Raw genomic sequence first — 24,705 nt, forward strand, 5'->3', positions numbered from 1 at the left:
TAACCGATTAAGCGACCCTGAGCCCGACCACCAGAGAGAGCCTACACCCCCCTCCGAACTCCTTCCCCGACCGGTCCAAGTGAGACCCAGCTATAAGGAAGGAACGGCGGACACCGTGGAGAGGCTAAATAGACGACTACAGGATCTAGAAGACCTGGCAGAGGAAGAAGAGGGAGAAGAGGAGAGTCAAGCCCGACAGCAGCACATTACTCCACAGGACCAGGAGGTCCAGTACAGCCCAGGCTATACCCCCGCGGCTCTGCGCTACAGACCCCCGACTCTATTCACGGGTGAGCATGACGCACGACCAGTCCCGAGGAATAGTACCTGGACCAGCGGGCCATGGTACCCTGCCGGTACCAGCCCACCGAGAGGCGTAAGAGGAGACTCGCCCAGGAGGCCTCTCTTCCAACGTTCACCGATGTGCCAGCCATCCACGGCGTCATACATTGGCACACCGACGTTTCCAGACTTCACCCATGAGAACCGAGCACAGTACACGGAGCTACGGATGTGCTTAGAGACAATGATGGTGGATGTAGCTGATGAACGCCACAAGTATGCTATCCTATTGAAGCACCTGAAAGTGCCCAGAGCGCACAACATAGCGCTGGCCTATGCCACCTCTACTACCCCATACACAGCGGCTCTAGCAGCACTAGACCAAAGATATGGACGTATATGGGATTACGTAATACAAGAGATAAGGCATATTGACCGCCTACCCCCAGCAACAGACAATCGCTCACTAGACGACCTGTCTATCAAAGTACAATCCCTGGTAGGGATGCTGGGGGCGCAACGAGAAAAGGGTATGCACGAACTATACGCAAACTCGAACGTCGAGAGGATTTTAGAGAAGCTGCCGCCCGCCCGAAAGGAGCGCTTCAGGCGGCAAAGAGACCACCGTGATCCTAACGGTCCCGAGCCATCCCTCCTAGACCTAGCCGACTTCCTGGCGAGAGAAGTCAGCAGCCTACGGCTGGATACGTTCGTGCGGAGCACACCAAGCTCCAGAGAGGGACCTAGGAGAGCAAACGATGGCCGAAGATCGGTGACTGTCATGCACCAATCGGAATCAGTACCGAGCAGCAAGAACCACAGTACCCCCTCGATGAAAGAGAAGTGGAAGATGGTGTGCCCGTACTGCGAGAAGGAACACTGGTTGTCACAATGTGACCTGTTCAAGAAGATGACCGCTGAAGAAGTGAGTCAATGGATAAAGTCCAACAGGCGCTGTTACCGATGTGCGCGCAGTCACATGGCAGCCGAGTGCCGCCTCAAGAAGAGGTGTAGTCGGTGTGACGGAGCCCACCTAGATGTCCTACACGACAGTAACAGAAGAAAGCCTGCACCATCCAGCAGCACAAAGGCAAGTGTTATGTACATTGACCCCGCTAGCAGCAGCGGCGCCCAGGTGCTCTTAAAGGTGGTCCGCGTAACACTGAGTTACCAAGATAAGGTCAGGGACACTTACGCCGTCCTTGATGACGGGTCAGAGAAGACCCTTCTCCTCGCGTCCGCTGCGGCCCAGCTGGGGCTGCGGGAGAGCGAGAACCAGATGACGATTCGGACAATAAGAAGAGATCTAAAGACGATAAAGGGCGAGAATGTCTCCTTCACTATCGCAGCAAGCGGGCAGCCCGAGAGACGGTATAGGATTACTAATGCTTTCACCAGCCAAGAAATAGGACTATCGCAGTACACCTACCCCATCGCCAAGCTGATGGATAAATATGTACACCTGCGTCAACTACCTATCCCGCTCATAGACGGTGCCACCCCGACCCTGCTGATAGGTTCCGACCATGCAGACCTCATAGTCCCGATAGACCGGGTCCATACAGGACCCAGAGGTTGTCCTGCAGCAGTCGAGACCCGCCTAGGATGGACATTACAAGGCCCCCTCGCCAAGTCTCTTAACCGAACAGCAGCCACTAGCTGCCTCCACTCCGGAGCGACAGAAGAAGACACCACACTCCTGCAGCATGTCGAGAGGCTATGGACACTAGAGACAATGCCCTTTAAGAACGAAAAGAAAGACATTCGTTCTAAGGAAGATATTTACGCCATAACCCTCCTCGAGCAAGGGACAAAGAGAGTCACAGTCAACGGAGTGATGAGATACGCAACTCCACTCCTGAGGCGAGAGGGAATGCCCACCTTTCACGCCACAAAAGGGGCGACGGAGCGGTATCTATTGAACACAGAGCGGCGCCTAGCCAAAGACCCCGCTCAAGAAGCTGTGTACCACGCTGAGATTAACAAGCGAATCACAGCGGGACACATAAAGAAAATTGACTGGCGACGTCGTGCGCTGCTCCGCGCCTCCCTGATCAAAGGCGGCTTTGATCTCAGGCAGTGGGCCAGCAGCGACCCGCAAGTATTGCGCAGCCTCTCCCCCGAGGACAAGGCAGCGAGCAGCGACACCTGGATGGCGACCATCCCAGGAGAAGCCCAAGAAATGACACTAGGACTAGTCTGGCGCTTCAAAACAGACTCGCTCCATTATAGACACAAACCCCTGACCAAGGAGCAGGGAAGGTCGACGGCAATACCGACCACCAGACGGAGTGTATACAGAACACTCGCCAGACAATATGACCCGTTGGGATGTATTCTACCTTACACCACCAGGGCAAAGATGATTGTAAGAGCGCTATGGGACAAGGACCAGGGCTGGGACGATCCCATACCCGAACACCTTGCATCCACATGGAGAGAGTGGGAGACGGAACTCCGCTCACTCCCAGGTGTTAATATACGCCGCAGCTACTTCCCACCCACAGTGAGGCCAGAGACATGCAAGATCGACCTGCACGTATTCAGCGACGCCTCCGAAGTAGCCTACGGTTCGGTGGCCTACTTGCGTGCCCGAGAGGAGGGAGGAGAAATACATACTGCCTTCATCCTGGCTCGCTCAAGAATAGCCCCACGAAAGCAACAATCTATCCCGCGTCTAGAGCTCTGCGCAGCCCTAGCAGGAGTGCAGCTCGCCACGTTAATCCAACGTGAACTCACCATCCCGGTGCAAAGAACAATCTTGTGGTCAGACTCCACGACCGTACTCACATGGATCCGGTCTGATTCGTGCAGATACAAGGTCTTCGTGGGAGTCAGAGTCACCGAGATTCAAGAGTTAACAGAAGTAGCGAGCTGGAGGTATGTGGACACCAAACACAACCCAGCTGACGTCATCACCCGGGGAATGTCCCTGGATGACCTCACCCGTCACAACCTCTACAGTGACGGGCCAGAGTTCCTCAAGCTCCCGGAAGAAGAGTGGCCTACACCCACCCCACGGGAGGCGAGTAAAGAGGAGGCCTAAAACAAGAAACATGTTCTGTGGATTGAACACACTCGTCTCCACAGACCCCGACATAGACGATTGCCTCACCCTACAGAGTGCGCAGCTAAAGACATTTCTGTGGCACCACCCAGAGGTGCAGCCCACAACTGACATCTCAGCAGCTGACTACGAAGAAGCAGAACTTCTTCTACTACAACGAGCCCAGAGAGACTCGTTCCCCGATGAGCTAGCCTGTCTACAGGGAGCAAAGCCCGTCCCATCAGACAGCAGACTGCTCCACCTAGCCCCCGAGAGCGACGCCCATAATCTCATCAGAGTGGGTGGTCGTCTGCGGAGAGCCCCAGACTTACCGGATGACGTCAAGTACCCGATAGTCTTGAACAGCCGACACAAGGTCACAGAGCTGATCATAAAGAAATACGACGAGGATGTGCACCACGCAGGGGCAGAGAGAGTCTTCGCGGAGATCAGACGTCGTTATTGGATACTGCAAGGGAGAGAAGCAGTGCGGCGCTTCCAGCGAACCTATCTAGACTGTCGTAAGTGGCGAGCCCAGCCCAGTATACCCCGGATGGCTGACCTACCTCCCTGTCGCCTCCGACTCGGCGACAAGCCTTTTCACTCCACCGGTATGGACTGTTTCGGCCCGCTGTATATAAAGAAAGGAAGAGGAACCGAGAAGCGGTGGGGTATTGTATTCAAATGCATGACCACCAGAGCGATACATATCGAACTCCTTCCAACCATGAGCACAGACTCATTCCTTATGGCCTTCCGAAGATTCACATCACGGAAAGGAAAACCGTCTACATTATTGTCTGATCACGGGACAAACTTCAAAGGCGGAGAAAGAGAGCTGAGAGAGAGCTTCCAAGCTATGGGCCCAGAACTTAAGACCCACCTCGCTCCATCCCAGATTGACTTCCAGTTTAATCCCCCGAACGCACCTCACTTCGGTGGAACTTGGGAACGAGAAGTACGTTCCATAAAGACAGCCCTGTACGCCGTGCTTGGGGCCCAGACCGTGGCGGAAGAAGTCCTAATGACAGTCCTCACGGAGATCGAGGGAGTATTGAACTCAAAGCCCCTCGGTTACGTCTCAAGTGATGTAGCAGATGTCGACCCAGTCACCCCCAACACACTCTTGATGGGGCGGTTGGACCCCGCGCTACCCCAGACAATGTACAGGCCTGAAGAAGCGAACGGCCGAAGAATGTGGAGGTACAGTCAAGTACTGGCTGACAAGTTTTGGAACAGCTTCCTACTCCACTACCTACCGTCTCTACAGACCCGCCAGAAATGGGTAAAAGAGAGAGACAATTTGACAGAAGGAACAGTCGTCATGATTATCGACCAGTCACTACCCCGAGCTATGTGGCCGGCTGGCCGCGTAAGCAAAGTGATCACCGGTGCCGATGGAAAGGTCCGAGCAGCTGAAGTGCTCGTCCAAGGGCGGACCTACACCCGACCCGTGGCGAGGCTAATAGAACTGCCGAGGCTCCCTGATACTATCGATGACGACCATGACCCCATGACTTTGTGAACTGACTGACCCTCACAGCGGACATTGAGTAGAGGACAGTGCGGTTAATCTGTCTCTGCTTAGCTAATTAGGTGGGACTAATTAGGGGGCGGCTGTTACGAAGGATCAGATTAAACCGAATATATATATTTATTTATTGATATATATTGAATAGTATTTGTATATCGTTTGATATCCCTTGTATATTCCTTGTACATATACACGGAATATCCCTTTAGCCTACTATAGCCCATAATAGTTCATTCTCTTATTGGACAAGGACCTGGCGCTAGGGGACAAGCCCCTTGGAGCCAAGTTCAATGGTACCGACGAGACATGTCTCTACTAGCCCCGGCTCTGCGCAGGAATACGGCTACCGAAAGGAGAGTGGCACTATTTGTTCACCGTGCATATAAATATGGCGCAAGTAAATGTAGAAGACCCTTAGTCCTTTACCCTTCTACCCAACTAAGTAACAGAACGTGAAGCCTCACCCACGATACCGCGTGCGGTGTAGTATGGCCTGTTTGGCCTTAGAATAGCATCGAGACCTCGTGCGAATTAATAGCTGAATTGTCAGAGTTTGGCACTGTACCGTCGAGTGCGACGTATTTCTATTAAGTAATAATAGTCTATCGTGTATGGTGCATCGTGCGGTTAGAGTTCTAAAGTGACCAGCATCTCCAACGCTTCCTCGTGTTATCTAGAGTCTTATCCAGGCTGGGGCCGACCACACATGGCGCTTTCTTCCGAGGAGATCTAGACGAGGACCGAGGGACATGTACACTGGATTACCTACCCGACGACTGCTGAGCCCTATGCGGCTGGAATATATTTGCTTTGGTACTGTGATTTGTGGAGCGGATAATCGCCGACGCCTGTGAGTGTTGGATTTACCCCCGAGATGAGTCAAGTTGAGTCGGCGCTCAGAGACTGAGGTCGCCTAGCTTCTTCTTCACTGTGGAGCTACAGCCTACAAGAGAACCAAGGTGTATTCATCTGCGGATCAAGAGTCTACTGCACTGTCTTCTGTACTTGAAGTCTCCCTAGATATCGTTGACCAGACGGTCTACTACCGACGGCTCTCCTACCCCCCCTACCGGCCTACAACCGGGAGGACCCCTTCTTAGGGATCTAATTCCCTAAGAGCCAGGTTGTATACTTGCTTCCTGCGTAACCAGAGATTGGACATTCAGTGTTGATTTGCCTACGAGTACTCATTTGCCTTACAAGTGCATTCAAATCATAAATGTAATAGTAACTATTATATGTACCTTTTGCTATATATTAAATATTTGATTATTACCTTTGTGTGGACCCGATTTCATTGTGGGAAAGTGTTCATCATATTTAGATATCGTGTACTGTATGGCCAGTAGTTAAAGTACATAAAGCGGTAGTGGTTTAATGATACCATACTTATCAATACAGTCAGGGAATTGTACCCCTCAGTTACAGTAGCACTTTATAATAACACCCTGTTATAATACATTTATAAGGTATTTGTAGATAATGAACTAATCATGAACAAACCATTTATATACATTCATAAATTATTATTAAATCATTTATAACTATATTTGTATAACATTTACAAAGTATTTATAACGCATTAGTGGATAATGAACTAATCATGAACAAACCATTTATAAACATTCATCAATGATTATTAAATCATTTATAACTATATTTGTATAACATTTACAGATTAGTTCTACATTATTTATAACTCATTATCAACATTGTTTGTACTTGATTTGTTCATCATTAAATAATGTTGTTTAATGTGTAGTAACACATTTGTAGATGCTTTGAAAAATGGATATGAAAAAACTACTATACTGTATCTCCATTTATTTTGCATGTTCAACAAATGATTTGTTAAGACATTCATAAAACATCTATACATCATTTGCAGATGCTATTGTGTGCCCTGATCTGAAGTGAAGCCTATTCATCATTAAGAAATGTCTAATACAGTGAATTATTTGTTTACTTTTTTATCACATGTTACAAATGTTGTAGACAGCTTTCGGATACACCCTTCTTTGTGACATCAAACAGTGACAGAATTAGGACTAAAGATAAATGCAATTTTATTAACATATAAAATACATGTGCATGACATATAGTGTAACGTGGGGGGCACTAGGACCCAGGAGTATGCTGCACCCTGGCCAGGTAGCGTGTAGCTTTTCTCCAACGCGTCCGTGTTTCCGGGTTCCCGTTTTGCGCTCTGATTGGCCAGGTCATGTGACATGTGCTCCAATCGTGGGACGGCAAGTTCTGCGCCTATTTCCGGGTCGAACAGCCTGCAAACTACCTAACGCCTAGTTTATCACTGGTTAAGCTTAGGCGACTCTTTCGAAGTTGGTTAAGGTTAGAGTTTGGAATCAGAGCAGGCGTTCTATCGCCATGCTCTAAGGCAAACTCTAACCTTAACCAACTTCGAAAGAGCGCTTAAGCTTAAAGGGGAACTATTTTACTATTTCTTTCACTATTTGGGCACTTTTACACAATTCCTGTGAGTCTATGGAACACCTCTGTAATATATATATATTTTTTTTATTCATTGTTTTGTATTTCTAATCAAGTCCTCAAAAACAGCATTTTTCTACCTCAAGATCTCGAGCTGTTTTGAGCCTGGGCTCCTAAACCACTGTGCACCGTCGTGTTCCCCTGAACATTAACATGGAGCAGTGACTATATGACATCACATATAGGCACATTTTCAAACGACTCAGTTCAGTGAGGGTGAATATTGTGAGAGGAGAATTGGAAGAATGCGCCAATATGAGAATTTTGAGACATAGATCATATTAATATAAGTTCACATAGCTAGGAAACAATGCTAAACACTCAAAAAGGCCATTTATAAGATAGTTCCCCTTTAACCAGTGTAGAAACTTGCGGTCCCACGATTGGGGCGTACATGTCACATGACCTGGCCAATCAGAGACGCGGAAACACGAACGCGTTGGAGAAAGGCCACAGGCGGCCAGGTAGAGTATCTAGAGAGGAAGTCTCACACGAGTGAGACTTGACTTCACGTGTGTTGCCGTCTGTTTGAATGGAAGCACAATACATGCAGAACCAAGTTATCCGTGCTGTTCCTGCCCCACGCTTTTAATAAGGTATGAGCAGGTTAAACACCTTTTTTGTTGGTAAATCTATTCCATCATTTCCGACCTACAAACAACTCTTATATGTTGTGTAGACGTACTTGATGTGGTGGGCGCTAACGTTACATTTGTTCCTAATGTGTGCTCAGTATATTGCGGTATGTGATGAACACGAGGGTAATAATTATTTGTATTTTCAGACTGTATAGGCGCCGATACAGCCTGAACATACAAATAATTATTACTCTTGTGTCGTGTCATCATCACATACCGCAATATACTGAGCACTGAGCACACATTAGGAACAAATGTAACGTTAGCGCCCACCACATCAAGTACGTCTACACAACATATAAGAGTTGTTTGTAGGTCGGAAATGATGGAATAGATTTACCAACAAAAAAGGTGTTTAACCTGCTCATACCTTATTAAAAGCGTGGGGCAGGAGCAGCATGGATAACGTGGTTCTGCATGTATCGTGCTTCCATTCAAACAGACGGCAACACACGTGAAGTCAAGTCTCACTTGCGTGAGACTTCCTCTCTAGATACTCTACCTGGCCAGGGTACTCCTGGGTCCTAGTGCCCCCCTAGTTACACTATATGTCATGCACATGTATTTTATGTTAATAAAATTGCATTTATCTATAGTCCTAATTCTGTCACTGTTTGATGTCACAAAGAAGGGTGTATCCGAAAGCTGTCTACAACATTTGTAACAGGTGATGAAAAAGTTAACAAATAATTAACTGTATTAGACATTTGTTAATGATGAATAGGCGTCACTTCAGATTACGGCACACAATAGCATCTGCAAATGATTTATAGATGTTTTATGAATGTCTTAACAAATCATGTGTTGAACATGAACAAATAAATGGAGGTACAGTATAGTCGTTTTTTCATATCCATTTTTCAAAGCGTCTACAAATGTGTTACTACACATTAAACAACATTATTTAATGATGAACAAATCAAGTACAAACAATGTTGATAATGAGTTATAAATAATGTAGAACTAATTTGTAAATGTTATACAAATATAGTTATAAATGATTTAATTTTAATTTACGAATGTATATAAATGGTTTGTTCATGATTAGTTCATTATCTACAAATACCTTATAAATGTATTATAACAGGGTGTTATTATAAAGTGCTACCCAATTTAGTAATTTAGGGTACAATGTACAGGTGATTAAACTGGGTATAAAATATACAAATTAGTGCCCAGTTTGATCATTGTATATTGCTGTTGCATTACAGTTGCACAGTTACTGTACAACTTAAAGTCCCAAAGAAACTGCTAGCAGAATGCTATTTGATTCCACATATTTATGCGTTTCCTGTAAAAACAGGAAGTTAGGGAGGGACTTGTCGGTGATAATGATTGGCATTTACACTAGCCAATAGTGCTGAGGCATAAAAAAAAATATTGTTTGTTTCCTGTTGGTTGTCAGTTAAGGCCATGGGTAGGTAGGGCATTTTTTATTTTATTTTTTTTTATTTTATTCTTTCCCATGTAGGGAATTTCTTTATTTAATTAAAATGTTCACAACAACATGGATGCATGTACTCTGCCAGCATGTTTAATATCCATAATACTAAAGGTTTGTCTAAGATTTCTATGAAACTTTATTTAAAAAAATAAAAATAAAAATTGAAATTTTTTATTATTATTATAATTTTTTAAACTCATAAAATATATTGGGTCGCACCTAAATCGGCAGGGTCGGTCGGCAACCGGAAACAAACCATTATTTTTTTTAGGCCTGAATGTGCATTACGGTCAAAGTACGTTAGCAGTGTTACACAACATTAGTAACAGTAGCTAGCAAGCTAACATTGAACACATTTTCCCTTAACACATTCTGTGCCGCGCTGTTTGGTTAATTTACCTTTAGAATGCCAGTCTTTCTAGTTTCCTTGGTCGTTGCACTATGTTTGCAAAGCTGTGTTTGTGTTCTGTATTATAGCTGTAGAGACACGGTGTGGCCCATTTCGACAAACATTACTTGTAGTCCAGCATGGGAATAATAGTTTCCACACGCTGTCGTTTGTAGTTTATTTCACGCTAAACATCGCGCATTTCCAAGTGTTTTTTCATAGATTCCGAGATATACTATATATATATATATATATATATATATATATATATATATATATATATATATACATGTTTCGATGTTCAAATGCGCGTAGGCAACGGAATCCCGAGGCGAGGACTGTGAATTTCTGTCCCGGGAGAAGAAGTGGCCACTCGCAAGGAGAAACTGAAAGTGAATCTGGCTACCAGCCCAGAGCCCCATGCAGTTCAGACACGGGACGATACTGCCACCTGGTGATGGTCGATCAGAATGCAGTTCCAAATTGTCGGGACGTGCCTAAATGATGCAGATCGTTCTGGGCAACTGTGTAGAGCGGGGATCAAAGTCAAAAGATCAAACGATCCAAAAACGTATTTATACGTTTATGGCACTCAACGATTGTCGCCCAGAAACATAAAAATACGGGAATGGCACACAATGTGTTAAATAGGCCATGTGCTAGCTTAGTTACAATGTGCTGTAAATGTCATTCTAGACAGCATTTCATTGGATGCTAAATTAGTATACGCCCCCATGCGCAGGATAATCAAATGATCTTCTTTTTAAAATAGTTTTTCAGGAAATAACCAACTCTAAAATACCATTTACACATTCAGCGCCAGAGGTCGCTGTGGGCCGTGTGTGCCAGCGCTTTAATGAATGGGGATACATGCCGGTGTTTGCAGTGCTAAAACTATATTAAATATTATAGCTATGGATCTAATAATATAGTCGATTGTCATTGAGTTTCTTCCGGTCAAGATGCAAAAAAACAGATAATTTTTTCATCCATACATTCCCGTTTTATACCGTGGTATAGTTTTAGAGTAATTCTGTGTAATCCCAGGAAACGCTGCTAAGCAGCGCTTAGTGCATGTCACTAGAAACCGTGCCATTCCTCGCTTGGATCAACAATCAATCTGAAATAAATGCTATATTATCGGTATTATGTTTCATCATGCATGCATGAAAGGGTGGGGGGGTTCTATGTTTCGATCGTCCCCAACGCAGCGCAAGATTGATACCATTTAGCACTTACCTTGACTAGGATGTACTGCAAACAGAATATTCCAATTATCTGTTCGCCATTCCAAGTATTGATGTCGATCGTGTTGCCAACAGAATCCACCAAAGTACATGAATCGGCGGTGCTTGATTCTCCCCAATCCATATGTTATAAACGTTACTACTGCCCGACTAGGAAAACCCGGACCGCACTTTTTAGATCGACGTACAGGCTGAGCCAGAAGGATGTGCAATACCGTCCGCAAGGCGTTAGGCGGCGGTATTGGACGTTTGCTCAGACTCATTCCCAATGATAATATCAGGCTCCCTCCATGGATTATGAATGGAAATAGCGAATAAAAGAAATAACAACCAAAACCCGCCTTTTCTCGGGTTTGGCGCTCAAGCGATGGCGAGTTAACCCGACTTATCTCGGGTCTGGCGTCCAATGTGTTAAGAATACCTACAAAACAACCTTGTTGTCATTGATGGGACAAATACTGGCATATAAATGACAATCGGTGTAAGACATAGTGATAAACATCAATTTTGATTTCATGGGACCTTTAAGAATGGAAGTAGGTATAGCAGCTCTGGTAGTTTTAGTTTAGAATTTGCTCTGATCTGTTTATAATAAAACACAAGATACTTGGGCTCAATGAAGAAACCCACTCCCATTGCCAAAAGAAAGTCTACATGCCTATAAATACTTACTATGGAATTACACACTACAACTGTATTACATGGCCCATAATGCTCCCCGAACAGTATTGCCAACTTCAACATGATCTATTATGATCCAAGCTACTTGGGCTTAGGGATGATTACATTTCCATACAGTGAGACGATAATGAGCATATTACTCGCCAGTTACTGCTGGCCTGTTTTCACTCATCTGATGGTACACTCTGAAACCATATGTGTTACACCTCTGATGGTACACTCTGAAACCGTATGTGTTACACCTCTGATGGTACACTCTGAAACAATATGTGTTACACCTCTGATGGTACACTCTGAAACAATATGTGTTTCACCTCTGATGGTACACTCTGAAACAATATGTGTTACACGAGGGGTGTGCAAGGATATCCGGTTAGCCAGTTAACCAGTCATCTTAAATTAACCGGATTTTCATAACGGTTAAATGGTCTATTTAAATTTTTTTTAAGAAATATTCTTTTGTATTAATCTTTATAGGGTGAATGTGTAAACATTTTAAATAAAGTGAACACATGCGATAGTAATAAGCGATGGAGCGAGATATAGACCATTTCCTGCTCGCTGCCAGTGCCAAAAAACGGCTCAGGCGAAATGAAAAGAACAAGAAGTTCAGTTGATTCATTTGATCTCCGAGAGACGGCTTGTCCTCACTCTAGAAGTGTTGCTACTAACGGTGGTATAAATGTCTGTTAGGTCACTATTCATCGCTGAATGAGGTAACACAATGGCGAATGAGCCTTATGGCCTGTCGATGAAAGCCCTCGCATATCCAGTGTTACCAAGGTATTATGTCTGGCGGCATTCCCGGGGAAAATATAGTTACCGTATCAGAGATGACATTCCCTTTCGCTTTCATGTGTTACTACCTGTTACCCCGGCTAACCCGGGGAAAACTGCAGACTGATGTCACACGGACAACGCGGTTTGGTTTGGAAGTGAACTCTGGGAATTGAGGCACAAAAACACAACCTGCAATTACAGCGTATCGCCATAGGTGCCGCCAAAAACAACGACATGGAGTTCTTCGAGATTGACACTTTAATTAGACATCGCCAGGAATTAATGTCCAGCCACCCAGTAAGTCGGCCAGAAACACATAAACTTGGGGAGAACATGCAAACTCCACATAGAAAGGCCCTCCCGTCGGGTTCAACCCAGGACCTTCTTGCTGTCGGTGCCATCGTGCTCCATCCATCCATCCATCCATCCATCCATCCATCCATCCATCCATCCATCTGTACTTTCATCCGTCCATCTATCCAGGCAGTTACCAAGTTAAATATCTCCCTCCTTCCAACAGATTCACTTATAGCGTTAAGCTATTATTGGTCCTTAGTTGCTTCTTTCATCTCCGTCGCAGAAAATTGTCTTGGATCTAATCGTGGAGAGGGAAAGAAGAGGGATTGAGAGAGTGTGTATAAATAGTAGGATGGATGTAGGGCTCAGGGGTAGATAAGTGGCTAGGTCAATGGGGGCCCTCTGATTTGGTTATTGGCACGTTGGCGTGAGAGACGCCAGTCTGATGTCTGTGGTCAGGTTCTGTGGCTTCTCTTTTTTTTTTAATCCCTCTCACTTTTACTTTCTCTTACTTAACATTTCAAAGATTTTAGTTTTTTTTAATGTTATTATTGTCGCCGGGGTGACGCTTGCTTGTGTTACTTTAAGTCTCTGCCCCGTCCCTCTCTCTCCTCCATAATTTGTTCTCATGTTTTCTCTATATCGCTTCTTCTTCCCTCTGTTTTTAATCATTCTCCCTCTCTCTCTCTCTTGCCATTTTTCTCCATCGTCTTGTCTTGTTTTCTCTCTCTCTAGACAGTTTCTCTGCACCATCTCCTCTGTGTTCTCTCTCATTCCATCATTCTCTTTTTCTCTCTCACTTCTTCCCCCTTCCCCAATAAGGGGCACATCACCAAAAAAACAACACAGACTCTTCGACAAGCTGCCTGGGAGGAGTGGGAATAGTACCGGGAACCTCCGGATTACCAGATGACTGCTCTACCTCCCGAGCCACTGTCGCTCCCTAAAGTGCAATATAGTAGTAGTAATTTACAATGTACAGGTGATTAAACTGGGTATAAAACATGTCAATTAGTACTACTGAGTAATGGTGCAGATCATATGTATTGTCTTGATGATTGACGATTCACAATATTAGAGGGAATTATCATTTTGCATGAATTGAAAAAAACTAAAATGATCATGCAGGGATCTGTACCAAACAAATATGTTTTATTAAGTCTGTATAATATGAGTTTCAGACTGGGACATCTCTGCAGAATCACAATACTTAATTTAGAATAATCCTTTTTTATTTTTTTACCTTTAGCTGTATATATACATTTGTATAAAATGTTTATTTACCATAGTATATCTGTCTGAATATACCTGCATTACTGCATATAATCCTTCTATACACCTGCATATAACCCATACAACTCTGCACGATGGCACAATAATGCTGTATACAGTATATATATATATATATATATATCCACATCTGTCTGTACATGCCTTCATATAATTTTTTTTTTTTTTTTTTAACATATCTGTAGATATTATAACTATATTTGTACATATCCCTTACCTACTCTTACTAGTTACGCTGCTGGCCAGTGTGACTTACTACCACAGTGTCTTTATACCTGTATCACTGTACATATTAATACTACAACCCTTTGCACTATTACTCGGTAGTACTAATTCATATATTTTACACCCAGTTTAATCACCTGTACTTTGCATATTACTATTGCACTTTACTGTTACATTTGCACTCTGGTTGGATGCCAAACCTCTTTTTGTTGTACTGTACTTGTTATGTAGGATGACAATAGATTTGAATCTAATCTAATTAGGTGCATCATTAATATCTCTCTTATCTACACCTGCCCCCACTTCCCTCTCCACCGTGTCCAGGCTGGGAGAGCCAGCTGTTGGAGACGGGGTTCCTGGGGATCTTCCTGTGTCCCGTCTGGAGTCTGTCCCAGGTCCCCCGGCGCTGCCCCCCCTCCCTCGTCTCCATCTGGACCTTCAGGTGGCTCATAGTCCGCATCATGCTGGGCGCCGTGAGTGACACACACACACACACACACACACACACACACACACACACACACACAAGGGGTGGGCACGAGTAATGTTTTCCCAGATCGAATATTCGGATGAATAACTTTGTTGCAAGCAATTCCATGATAGGGGGAGACAGTGACTCAGGTAGGTGGTACAGCGGACGTCTGGTAATCAGAAGGTTCCCGGTTCGATTCGCCTCCCCTCGGGCAGCGTGTCGAAGTGTCAAAACACCTCCTTTCCTCTCAAGACTCTAGCTGCTCCCGGTGAGCAGGTTGGCACTTTGTATGGTCGTCTCTGCCGGCATATATATATCTGCCTCAGAGACTCAGCAGCCGCCATCACCCCAATCATCACACACATAATAAACCTCTCCATAAAACAGGGACACGTCCCCAAGGACTTCAAAATTGCGAGGGTGACCCCTCTGCACAAAAAGGGCAGCAAATTAGACCCAGGCAACTACCGCCCTGTTTCTATTCTCACCTCCATCTCGAAAGTCATGGAAAAAATAGTCTACGAACAGGTCGAAAAGTACCTATCTAATCTACGAATTCCAATCTGGCTTCAGAACATCCCACTCCACTGACACATGCCTTCTCTATTTGAATGACCACATCAAACAAGAGGTGGACGCGGGCAAATACTGCGGCATGGTCATGCTGGACCTACAAAAGGCCTTTGACACGGTCAATCACTCCATTCTGATTGACAAGCTAAAAGCAATTGGTTTTGATAGTCTATCAGTGAGCTGGATGCAATCCTACCTTGAGGGGAGGGAACAGATGGTGGAGGTAAACGGTACCCTATCCCCCCCCCCCTCACAGTGAGCTGTGGTGTTCCACAAGGAAGCATACTAGGACCGCTACTGTTCCTAATTTATGCAAATGCCATGTCGTCAGCTTGTGACTGCAACTTGTTCCTGTTTGCGGACGACTCAGCCCTGCTGGTCTCTGACAAGAACAAGTTACAGGTTGAAAAAACCCTCAGCTCGGAACTAGGCAGAATCTGCATATGGCTCTCTGATAACAAACTATCATTACACATGGGCAAAACAGAGTCCATTCTCTTCGGTTCAAATAACAAACTCAGCAAGACCGACGGCTTCTCAGTTACAGTGGGTGACAATATTGTCACAAGGAAAGATGAAATTACCTACCTGGGTTCCATCCTAGAGGCTAATCTCTCCTGTGACAAAATGGCATCCAATGTAATAAAAAAAGTCAACCAACGAACTCGATTCTTGTACCGGATCTCCTCACTGGTAAACAAGAATACCCTGAAGACTCTGGCAGGAGCACTCATTCAAGGGTACTACGACTATGCTTGCACCTCATGGTACCAAAGCACCTCAAAGGCGCTAAAAAAAAAATTACAAACTTTTGCTTGTTTGTACAGTGTCTCCCCCCCCCCCCCCCCCCTCAATGTACAGTTTTGCTTGTTTATACAGTGTTTCTCCCCCCCCCCCAACCACCTCCAATGTAAATTACCCAGTATGGTTGTCAATATCCCAATGTACCCAACCCCCCCCACCCAACCTCCTCCAATGTACAGTTTCTACGTCAAATGTATATACTCCCTTTTCTTGACTCCTTCTGTATCACAAATAGTACTGTATTTGCAAATCTGGTATGTCATAAATGTATAGATGTAGCAGTACTGACTATCTGTATGTCATATATGTCCTGATGAATTGAAAATGGGGGACCCTGATGTAAACAAGACGAAAGTCTTTCTCTGGTCTGCATCCCCTTAACAATTGTGTGTATTGAGCTGTACTGTATTGTACCCATTCTGCAATCTGTTAATAAAGTTTTCAATCAATCAATCAAAGTGTGTGAGCGGGTGAATGCGAGACATAAGTTGTGGATAAAAGCTGTTATACAAATGCAGCCCATTTATCATCCATTATATGCCACTGCATTCCACACTAAAATCAGTCTCTTTCTTTCTTGGCATAAGTGACAGTCACCGGAGCGTGTTATGCGTGGACCAGTATTCCAGTGCAACATAGATGAGATGTTCTGTAGGATGTTGTGAAGCCCATTATTCCCATTGTGCATCGTTTTCCTTTTTAGACATTTCCTTTCGGGCAGTTTCTACTAAAAGTAACCGTCAATATTTGTCGGAAATCAGAATCCGTGCTGCTGGTGGTGGTGGTAGTGGTTACTTGGGACACGTCTGGCTCCCCTCTAGTTTTCCACGGAGAGTTCTCGCCCACTGACCCCTGGTTCCTCCTGCTAGACACGGCGGTCGCCACCGATCCAATGAGGGTTTTTCCCCCTATTAAGACCCTCACCGCAAGGAAAGCCAAGACGTGGAACGAGGGGTCTCTCTCGACTCTGTCCGTCCCCCCCCTCTGACAACTGTACACTCCACGTTTAATTGCTTACAATTGTTAAGACCTCACTGCTTATTTCCCCTCCAAAGACGCAATTTCATTACAGCGTGTTTATTATAAACAAAATGAGAGATCAAGAAATACCGTCAAACAATCTCTGTGGTACAGAACCACTGCCCAGGCTTTATTAGCTGGGTAATGTTAATTATATCGTGGTTAGAGACTGCCAACTGTTCCTTTTTATAGATTAATTAAAAAGCATGGATTCTGATTGCTATAGGTCTGGTCTATAATGAAACCGGATTAAGACGCATTGAATGAGATTCTTAATAAGGAAATATGTTCTTCCGCTTCCTTGCATGGTCATGTTTGTTGGCGCTGCCGTTTTTACGATAAGTTCACAGAGTTCTCTTTGAAACGTTAGATGTGTAAAAAAAAAAGATAGTTTCAGAACTTCTTGACTGAAAGACCGAGGTCCATTATGGTATCTTTGCGTCAAGGCTCTGCAGTGTAACAAGTCCTTGCCGCAGTCTCTCGGTGTTTAAGCTGGCCTGGTCGTGGCCGTCTGTCAGCCTGTGGTTCACCGCCACTGTTTGACTGCTATAGCATTTCTTCAAGCGGGGAGAACTTTGCCAAGTAACACACTTCAAAGGCCCCCACAGAAGTAGGGAAGAGACGGATGGATAAGTGCGTCGTCAGTGCCAGGGGCTGCTATAGTTTTGTATTTTTCATTAGTTTTATATCTTTATTTGGTTTTTATTCTATATATTTATTCTTTTCAATTAAGTTTAGTTTCAGTTATTTTCCAGAGTGGGTCTGGAATTTCAGTTTAGTTTTTATTGTTTAAAATTGTTTAGTTTTAATAAAACATTTAAGGCTAGATCCACAAAGAATGGATTGCACGGAGCAAGCTGCACCCTTACTTACAATTCATTACGAATTGAAAATGGGGGACCCTGATGTAAACAAGACGAAAGTCTTTCTCTGGTCTGCATCCCCTTAACAATTGTGTGTATTGAGCCGTACTGTATTGTACCCATTCTGCAATCTGTTAATAACATTTTCATTCAATCAATCATCGTGCAGATTGATTTATTGAATGAAAGTTTTATTAACAGATTGCAGAATTGGTACAATACAGTACGGCTCAATACACACAATTGTTAAGGGGATGCAGACCAGAGAAAGACTTTCGTCTTGTTTACATCAGGGTCCCCCATTTTCAATTCGTAATGAATTGTAAGTAAGGGTGCAACTTGCTCCGTGCAATCCATTCTTTGTGGATCTAGTGTATTATAATATGGGGGTGGGGGGTATTTGTCAGGGGCAAGGTTTAAAATAACAGTACAATTTATTGTGCAATAAAATAATTTTGTGAAGGCAATTCGGGGCAATTTCCTGTATTTCCCTAAGGGGATCAATAAAGGAATATCTTATCTTATCTTAATTGACTAGATTGTTGGTGATTCGGGAATCTCACCATTCGATTTCGATTGTCAGTTTTCGATAAAAAAAATTGTTCTCAATTCAATACATACATAGATTTGATTCTTGCTTGCTGTTTTGAGTTACTTTTCCCATTTGACTGCAGTAGACAGTTGGTTTAATAGGTCTTAAAGGAACAAAAAAATCGATTTTGGGAATCGGTAGAAGATAGAATTGCCCCACACCCCTACAACTGACTCACAGTCGTGTAGACATCCCAGTCTCAGTGAACATATTATGCACCAATGCCTGCTCATGTTTGTTGTGTTGTGGCCAAGTTGAAAATATATTTCTGTACAATTCTATTTCAATTTAGTTAGTTTTGTACACAAAACAATATAGTTTCAGTGCAGTTTTTCTTTTCTTCCTAAAATCATTTGATTTCAGTTAACTAAAGTGTTTTTAGTTTTTTCACACCTAGTTTTTAGTTTTAGTTTCAGTTATAACTAAAATAACATGGATGAGTGGTTAACTATAATAACATGGATGAGTAGTTAACGATAGGTTATGTATATAACCTAGTTATATGAGTACTGGCTGAGCGTCCCGCTCTTAAAGCCTATCGAGATACCCCTTATCTCCTGTACCTATTGTACTCCATCACGGAAAAAACGTGTACACCCACACCTGACCGGGCCCCGCCTCTATGGAGGCGCAGCCTATAAGACCGTAACCATGGTCACCAACACACGCCAAAATCCTGTTCCAGTAAAAGATCCCTCAAAAGGGAACTCGGGCCGCTTAAGAGCGGGACGCTCAGCCAGTACTCATATAACTAGGTTATATACATAACCTATCGTTATATATTCGTACTTGGCTTATCGCGTCCCGCTCTTAAAGCCTATCGAGATATGGGTTAGAGCGGACACGAGGCCCGACAGATGTACCCCCTGAGGACCCGTAAGCCCACATCAAGGGGTTCGGGGAGCCATGTCACCCCATCCTTCCTAATGAAGGGGGGGCGCAGTCAACTCCACCTGAGTGCGAGCAAGAGGGAACTAGAACCCCTTGAACACACAGCACAGGCGGAACCAAGTGTGACCTAACAGACTGTGGCCCATACCCACACACTCCTGCTACCCTACCAAAGGACGGGAAGCAGGAAAGGCCACAGACCCCAGAACCGCCTGGGAGACAGAACCCCCGGTCATGTCCATGAGGTAAAACCTTACAAAGGGGCCCGGGGAGGACCATGAAGCTGCAGCACAGATGTCCTCCACCGAGGCCCCACCCAGGAGAGCGGCAGAGGCAGCCACCCCACGAGTGGAGTGCGCCCTGATGCCCCCAGGGGGATCCTGCCCAGCCAATGTGTAGCAGAGGGCAATGCCCTCGCACAACCAATGGGACAGGCGCTGTTTCGACAGTGCCTTACCGGCACGAGAACCACCGTAACAGACAAAAAGCTGATCGGTAACCCTGAGGTCCTGAGTACGGCTGAGGTAAATTCCCAAAGCGCGGACCGGACATGACAGGTGAAGGCCCGCATCTAACTCACTAGCGTGAGGAGGAGGACGAAACGCCTGAACCACAATATCCCGGGAGCGGAAGGAACTCCGGATATTCTTAGGCATGAAAGCAGGATTAGGTCGCAGAGTGGCACCGCAATCGGCCCGAAAAGACAGGCACTCTGGACGTACCGAGAGAGCACAGAGCTCAACCACGCGTTTAGCGGAAGTGACAGCCAGCAGGAACGCGGTCTTGAAGACAGCCGTTCCAACGGCGCCTGCTCGAGCGGCTCAAACGGGGCCAAGGACAACCGACGAGGACCAATTGAAGATCCCAAGTCGGAGCCAAGGAGCGTTGCACCAGCTTAACGCGTCGAGCGTGATAGGAGGATATAGCCGCCGCATATACCCTCACAGTCGAAGCCGACAGTCTACCAAGAAGAGACTGGAGATAACTCAGGACAGCATCCAGGGGGCAGGAGACTGGGTCCCAGCCCCCCGCCTTACACCACTCTTGGAACGCACGCCATCTGCCCGTGTAAAGCGCGACAGTGGAGGGAGCATGTGCACTCCGGATGGTATCAACCACCGAAGGGTCCATCCTCTCCAGACTCACCCTCCCACCAGCCACACCAACAGCCGTTGGCCCAACATCGGATACTGGAACAGTGACCTGTCGTGCTGTGAGAGGGCCGTCGCCGACCAAGGAATGACCCAAGGAGGAGCGACCAGAAGCTGGATCAAGACCGGGAACCACACTGACGTGCCCCGGTCCGGCGCGACCAGGATCACCGTCCTGCGCTCCCTCCGTATCCGCTCCAACAGCTGACTCAACAGCTGTACAGGAGGAAAGGCGTACAGAAGACCGGGCGGCCATGGAAAGGTCGAGAAGGCATCCACCCCCAAGGGGGGATGATCTGCTCGACTGAGCGAGAACCACAAGGGGCACTTGTGAGAGCGTCGGCACACAAACAGATCTACCGAGGCCTCCCCGAACCGATCCCAGATCTGTCTGACTATGTCGGGGCGGAGTTCCCACTTGTCGTAATGAGGACCGCCCCGAGACATCATATCTGCGCCCATATTCTCTGTACCAGGAATGTGGAGCGCCCTCAGACTGCGCAGCCTGCGGGATGCCCATAGCCAAAGTTCGACCGCCGCCCGGAGCAGGCGGATGGAACGAGTCCCACCCTGCCTGTTGATATACGCCGCTGCCGCCATACTGTCTGTCCTGACCAAAACGTGTTCGCCTACCACCAGGTGGTCGAACCGTATGAGGACCAGGAGGACCGCCTTCAATTCCAACACATTGATATGCGGGGTAGCTGAACCCCTGTCCAGCTGCCCCCCACTGCGTGGGTCCGACACGTCCCTCCCCAACCCGTGAGAGAGGCGTCGGTGAAGACCGTGACGTGCGAGTGCCTGCTGCCCATGGGGACCCCAATGGTGAGGATACCCAGCCTCCTCCAGTGGGCGAGATCTCCCCATATCGACAAAGGAACCGTCAACCGTTTCCCTTTGTCCCTCACCGGATCTATTCTCATAGAGAGAAACCACCTCTGTATCCTCCTCATGAAGAGGAGGCCAAGAGGAACCACCGTGTGAGCAGATGCCATCATGCCGAGCAGACGCATCACTTGCAGCGCCGTGACCGTCCCTCCCAGACGGAAACCCCAGAGCGCGTGACGGATAGACACCTGGCGCTGCTCCGAGAGGGTTGCAATCATGGGCCTTGACCTCAACGTCAAGCCCAAGTACTCCACCTGTTGACTGGGAAGAGGGGTACTCTTCTTCCAATTCACAGCAAAACCCAGGCTGGTGAGGAATTCCACCACCAGCCTGGTATGAGACCTGGCAACCTCCTCCGAACGACTGAGGAGTAGAATGTCGTCGAGATAGAATAGAACTCGTAACCCCCGACGACGTAAAGGCTCCAGCGCAGTCGCCACGCACTTGGTGAATGTGCGGGGAGCCAGAGAATAACCGAACGGCATCCTCTGGTACTCGTACGCTACGCCCTGAAACAGGAACCGTAGGAACTTCCTGTGAGGAGGGTAAATGGGGATGTGAAAATACGCATCCTTCAGGTCTATGGAGGTGAACCAGTCTCCCCTTCTGACAGCAAGCAGAAGGAGTTTGACGGTCAACATTCTGAACGGTCTCGCTACAATCAACCGATTGAACGCGGACAGATCCAGTATAGGTCTGACCCCCCCTGTTTTCTTTGGTACCAGAAAATAACGGGAGTAGACGCCTGACATCGCGTCCTCTCTCGGAACCACAACGACGGCCTGCTTCGCCAACAGAGATTGGATCTCGTCGGCCAGGGCTGTCACTGCGTCTGACCCTGACAATAGGGTCGGCACCAAACCTGAGAACGGAGGGTGGGGTCGTGCGAAGTGCAACACAAGCCCCTGCCTCAACGTTCTCGCCATCCACCCCACAAGATGGCATTCTTGTCGCCATATGTGAAAATAATCCCACAGCGCACCCGGCGTCAACTGACGCTGGGCCGCAAGGAACAGTAGATAGTTGGCCCGGTCCCTCCCGCTGTGCAACGCACCCAAGGGGGGACCCCGACAGAAAGGGCCGGTTTGATAGGGGAGAAGCTGTCATCAAACTGGTTGACACACACCCCCCCCTGAACACCCCTCTAGCGCATGCTGAGGAGTTGTTCCGCAGCTAGACACGCAAGGCATGAGGACCCCATGGGCTCCTACACGCCGAAGCCCTGCAGTGATATTGCTACCACCCAAATCACGCTCGCCTCTTCTTTGCAGACCACTGCCGCTGTGACGGGAGTGGGAGGCATCAGCGCGATACCCCGCCTGGCGAAGGCGAGGCCGGGGTAACCCTTGCTGTGCATTCAACAGAAGAGGCCTCGAGTCCCCCTGCTGACCACTGTAGCTAGTGGCAGCTGTAACACCAGGCTCATCCAACACACAACGTGTGGTGCAGGAACCACGCGACAGAACATTCTCACGGACAGACCCAGGCTCAGCCATCAACTGGGTGTCAGCCCCTGTCCCCATGAGAAGTGAAGAATGGGGCTGCATGCGCTTCAAGGAAGGTTCGCGGCCCGCAGCCAAAGGAGAACGATCAGAGCCCCGCTTCCGTGGGTAACAGAGAGAGGATTGAACGGGGAGCGGGCTGCTCGCGGCAAAGTGACGATGGCTTGTTTTACCAAACTCGAATTCACCCAAAATGGCCGATCCCTCGGCCGCCAAGGCTGTCGGCCTTGTGGGACCCTGTTGACTCTCCACCCAGGGCACCACTGGCGGGGGAAACATGGCCGCCTGTCGAGGATCTCGCCACAGTCGTTGACGAGACCGTGCTCCCACCTCTGGCTGCACAGCGTGAGGCGGTGTAGGACCCAGATCAACAACCGCCTGCGCCTCCACAGAATGCCCAAAAAGACTATCTGTGGAAAAAGGAGTCGCGAGGAGAGAAAACCTATCCTCTTCCCCAAGAGGAGATTGCTCCAACCAAACATGCCTAACAACCAACGTTGATAGCATGCTAATCCTCCCCGCAGTTATAGCTTGCGACTGAGTCAAGATCTCTATAACACCACAAACATGAACCATGTTTACAATGTCGGCTGGACCCATAGTCCTACTACCCGACGCCAATGTGGATAGGAAACTAGCCAGCTGAGCCATAACACTGGCCGGGTGGGACGTTGTTCATCCCCGCCGGGACCCGGTCAGGTGTGGGTGTACAAGTTTTTTCCGTGATGGAGTACAATAGGTACAGGAGATAAGGGGTATCTCGATAGGCTTTAAGAGCGGGACGCGATAAGCCAAGTACGAATATATAACTATAATACCATGGATGAGTAGTTAACTATAATACCATGGATGATTACAACCTGTGGATCGGAGTTCACCCCTGATGCTCAAGACTGAGACGTGTCCCAAATGAGTCTTCAGTGGACGTGTCCCAGATGAGTCTGTAAAAAGCTATCAAACGAGTAGCGATTAGTAGTGCTGCTAATGACATCTAATGGGGAGGACCATGATATGAAAGGCATTTAGGCTAATCTAGGTAAGGCCCATATCTGCCTTGGTCCAGGCTAGGGCTGGGGACAAAATATCGTATAGCTCAAGATTTCTTTTGATGGTTTAATTAATCATATTCGATTTGATTAGATTTGATTCAATCTTATTGTCGTTGCGCAGCAGAAGAAGACAAAATTAAGTTAGCATCTAACCAGAGTGCAAAGTACCAGTAAATATATATATATAGCAGGCAATATACAGTGTAACGTAAATATGTGTAGTCTATAATGACGAAGCTACGGAGTAAATATGCTAAGCTAATGTCAAAGTCAGCTTTATTGTCGCTTCTCTTAATGTGCAAGACATACAGAGAATTAAATTGCGTTTTCCCCTTCCCACGGTGTATATAAAAAAGATCTAATATAAACATAAAGTAACATATAGGACACGATGTACACACAATATACAGGACTATATACACTGTATAAAAAAAATGTGCTACTGTTTATACTGTATATTATACAGTATAAACAGTAGCACATTTTTTTTATTTGAGTGAAATAAATATAGGAGGTAAAAGAGAACTTAGTGCAAATCTT

The 24,705-nt window shown here is 46.4% G+C and overlaps 1 protein-coding gene across 1 annotated transcript in view; it reads left to right on the top strand.

Moving 5' to 3' along the window:
* Positions 1-24,705, top strand: part of lmf1 (lipase maturation factor 1) — a gene marked incomplete at its 5' end in the record, with an annotated part of 101,303 nt that overhangs the window by 6,249 nt on the left and 70,349 nt on the right. Inside the window, one exon of the mRNA XM_084322718.1 lies at positions 14,685-14,833. Within this exon, the coding sequence (XP_084178844.1) occupies positions 14,685-14,833 (149 nt within the window). The remainder of the gene's footprint in view (positions 1-14,684; positions 14,834-24,705) is intronic.

This window comes from Notolepis coatsorum (assembly GCF_963971535.1).
Source record: "Notolepis coatsorum genome assembly, chromosome: 10".
Lineage (NCBI taxonomy): Eukaryota > Metazoa > Chordata > Actinopteri > Aulopiformes > Paralepididae > Notolepis > Notolepis coatsorum.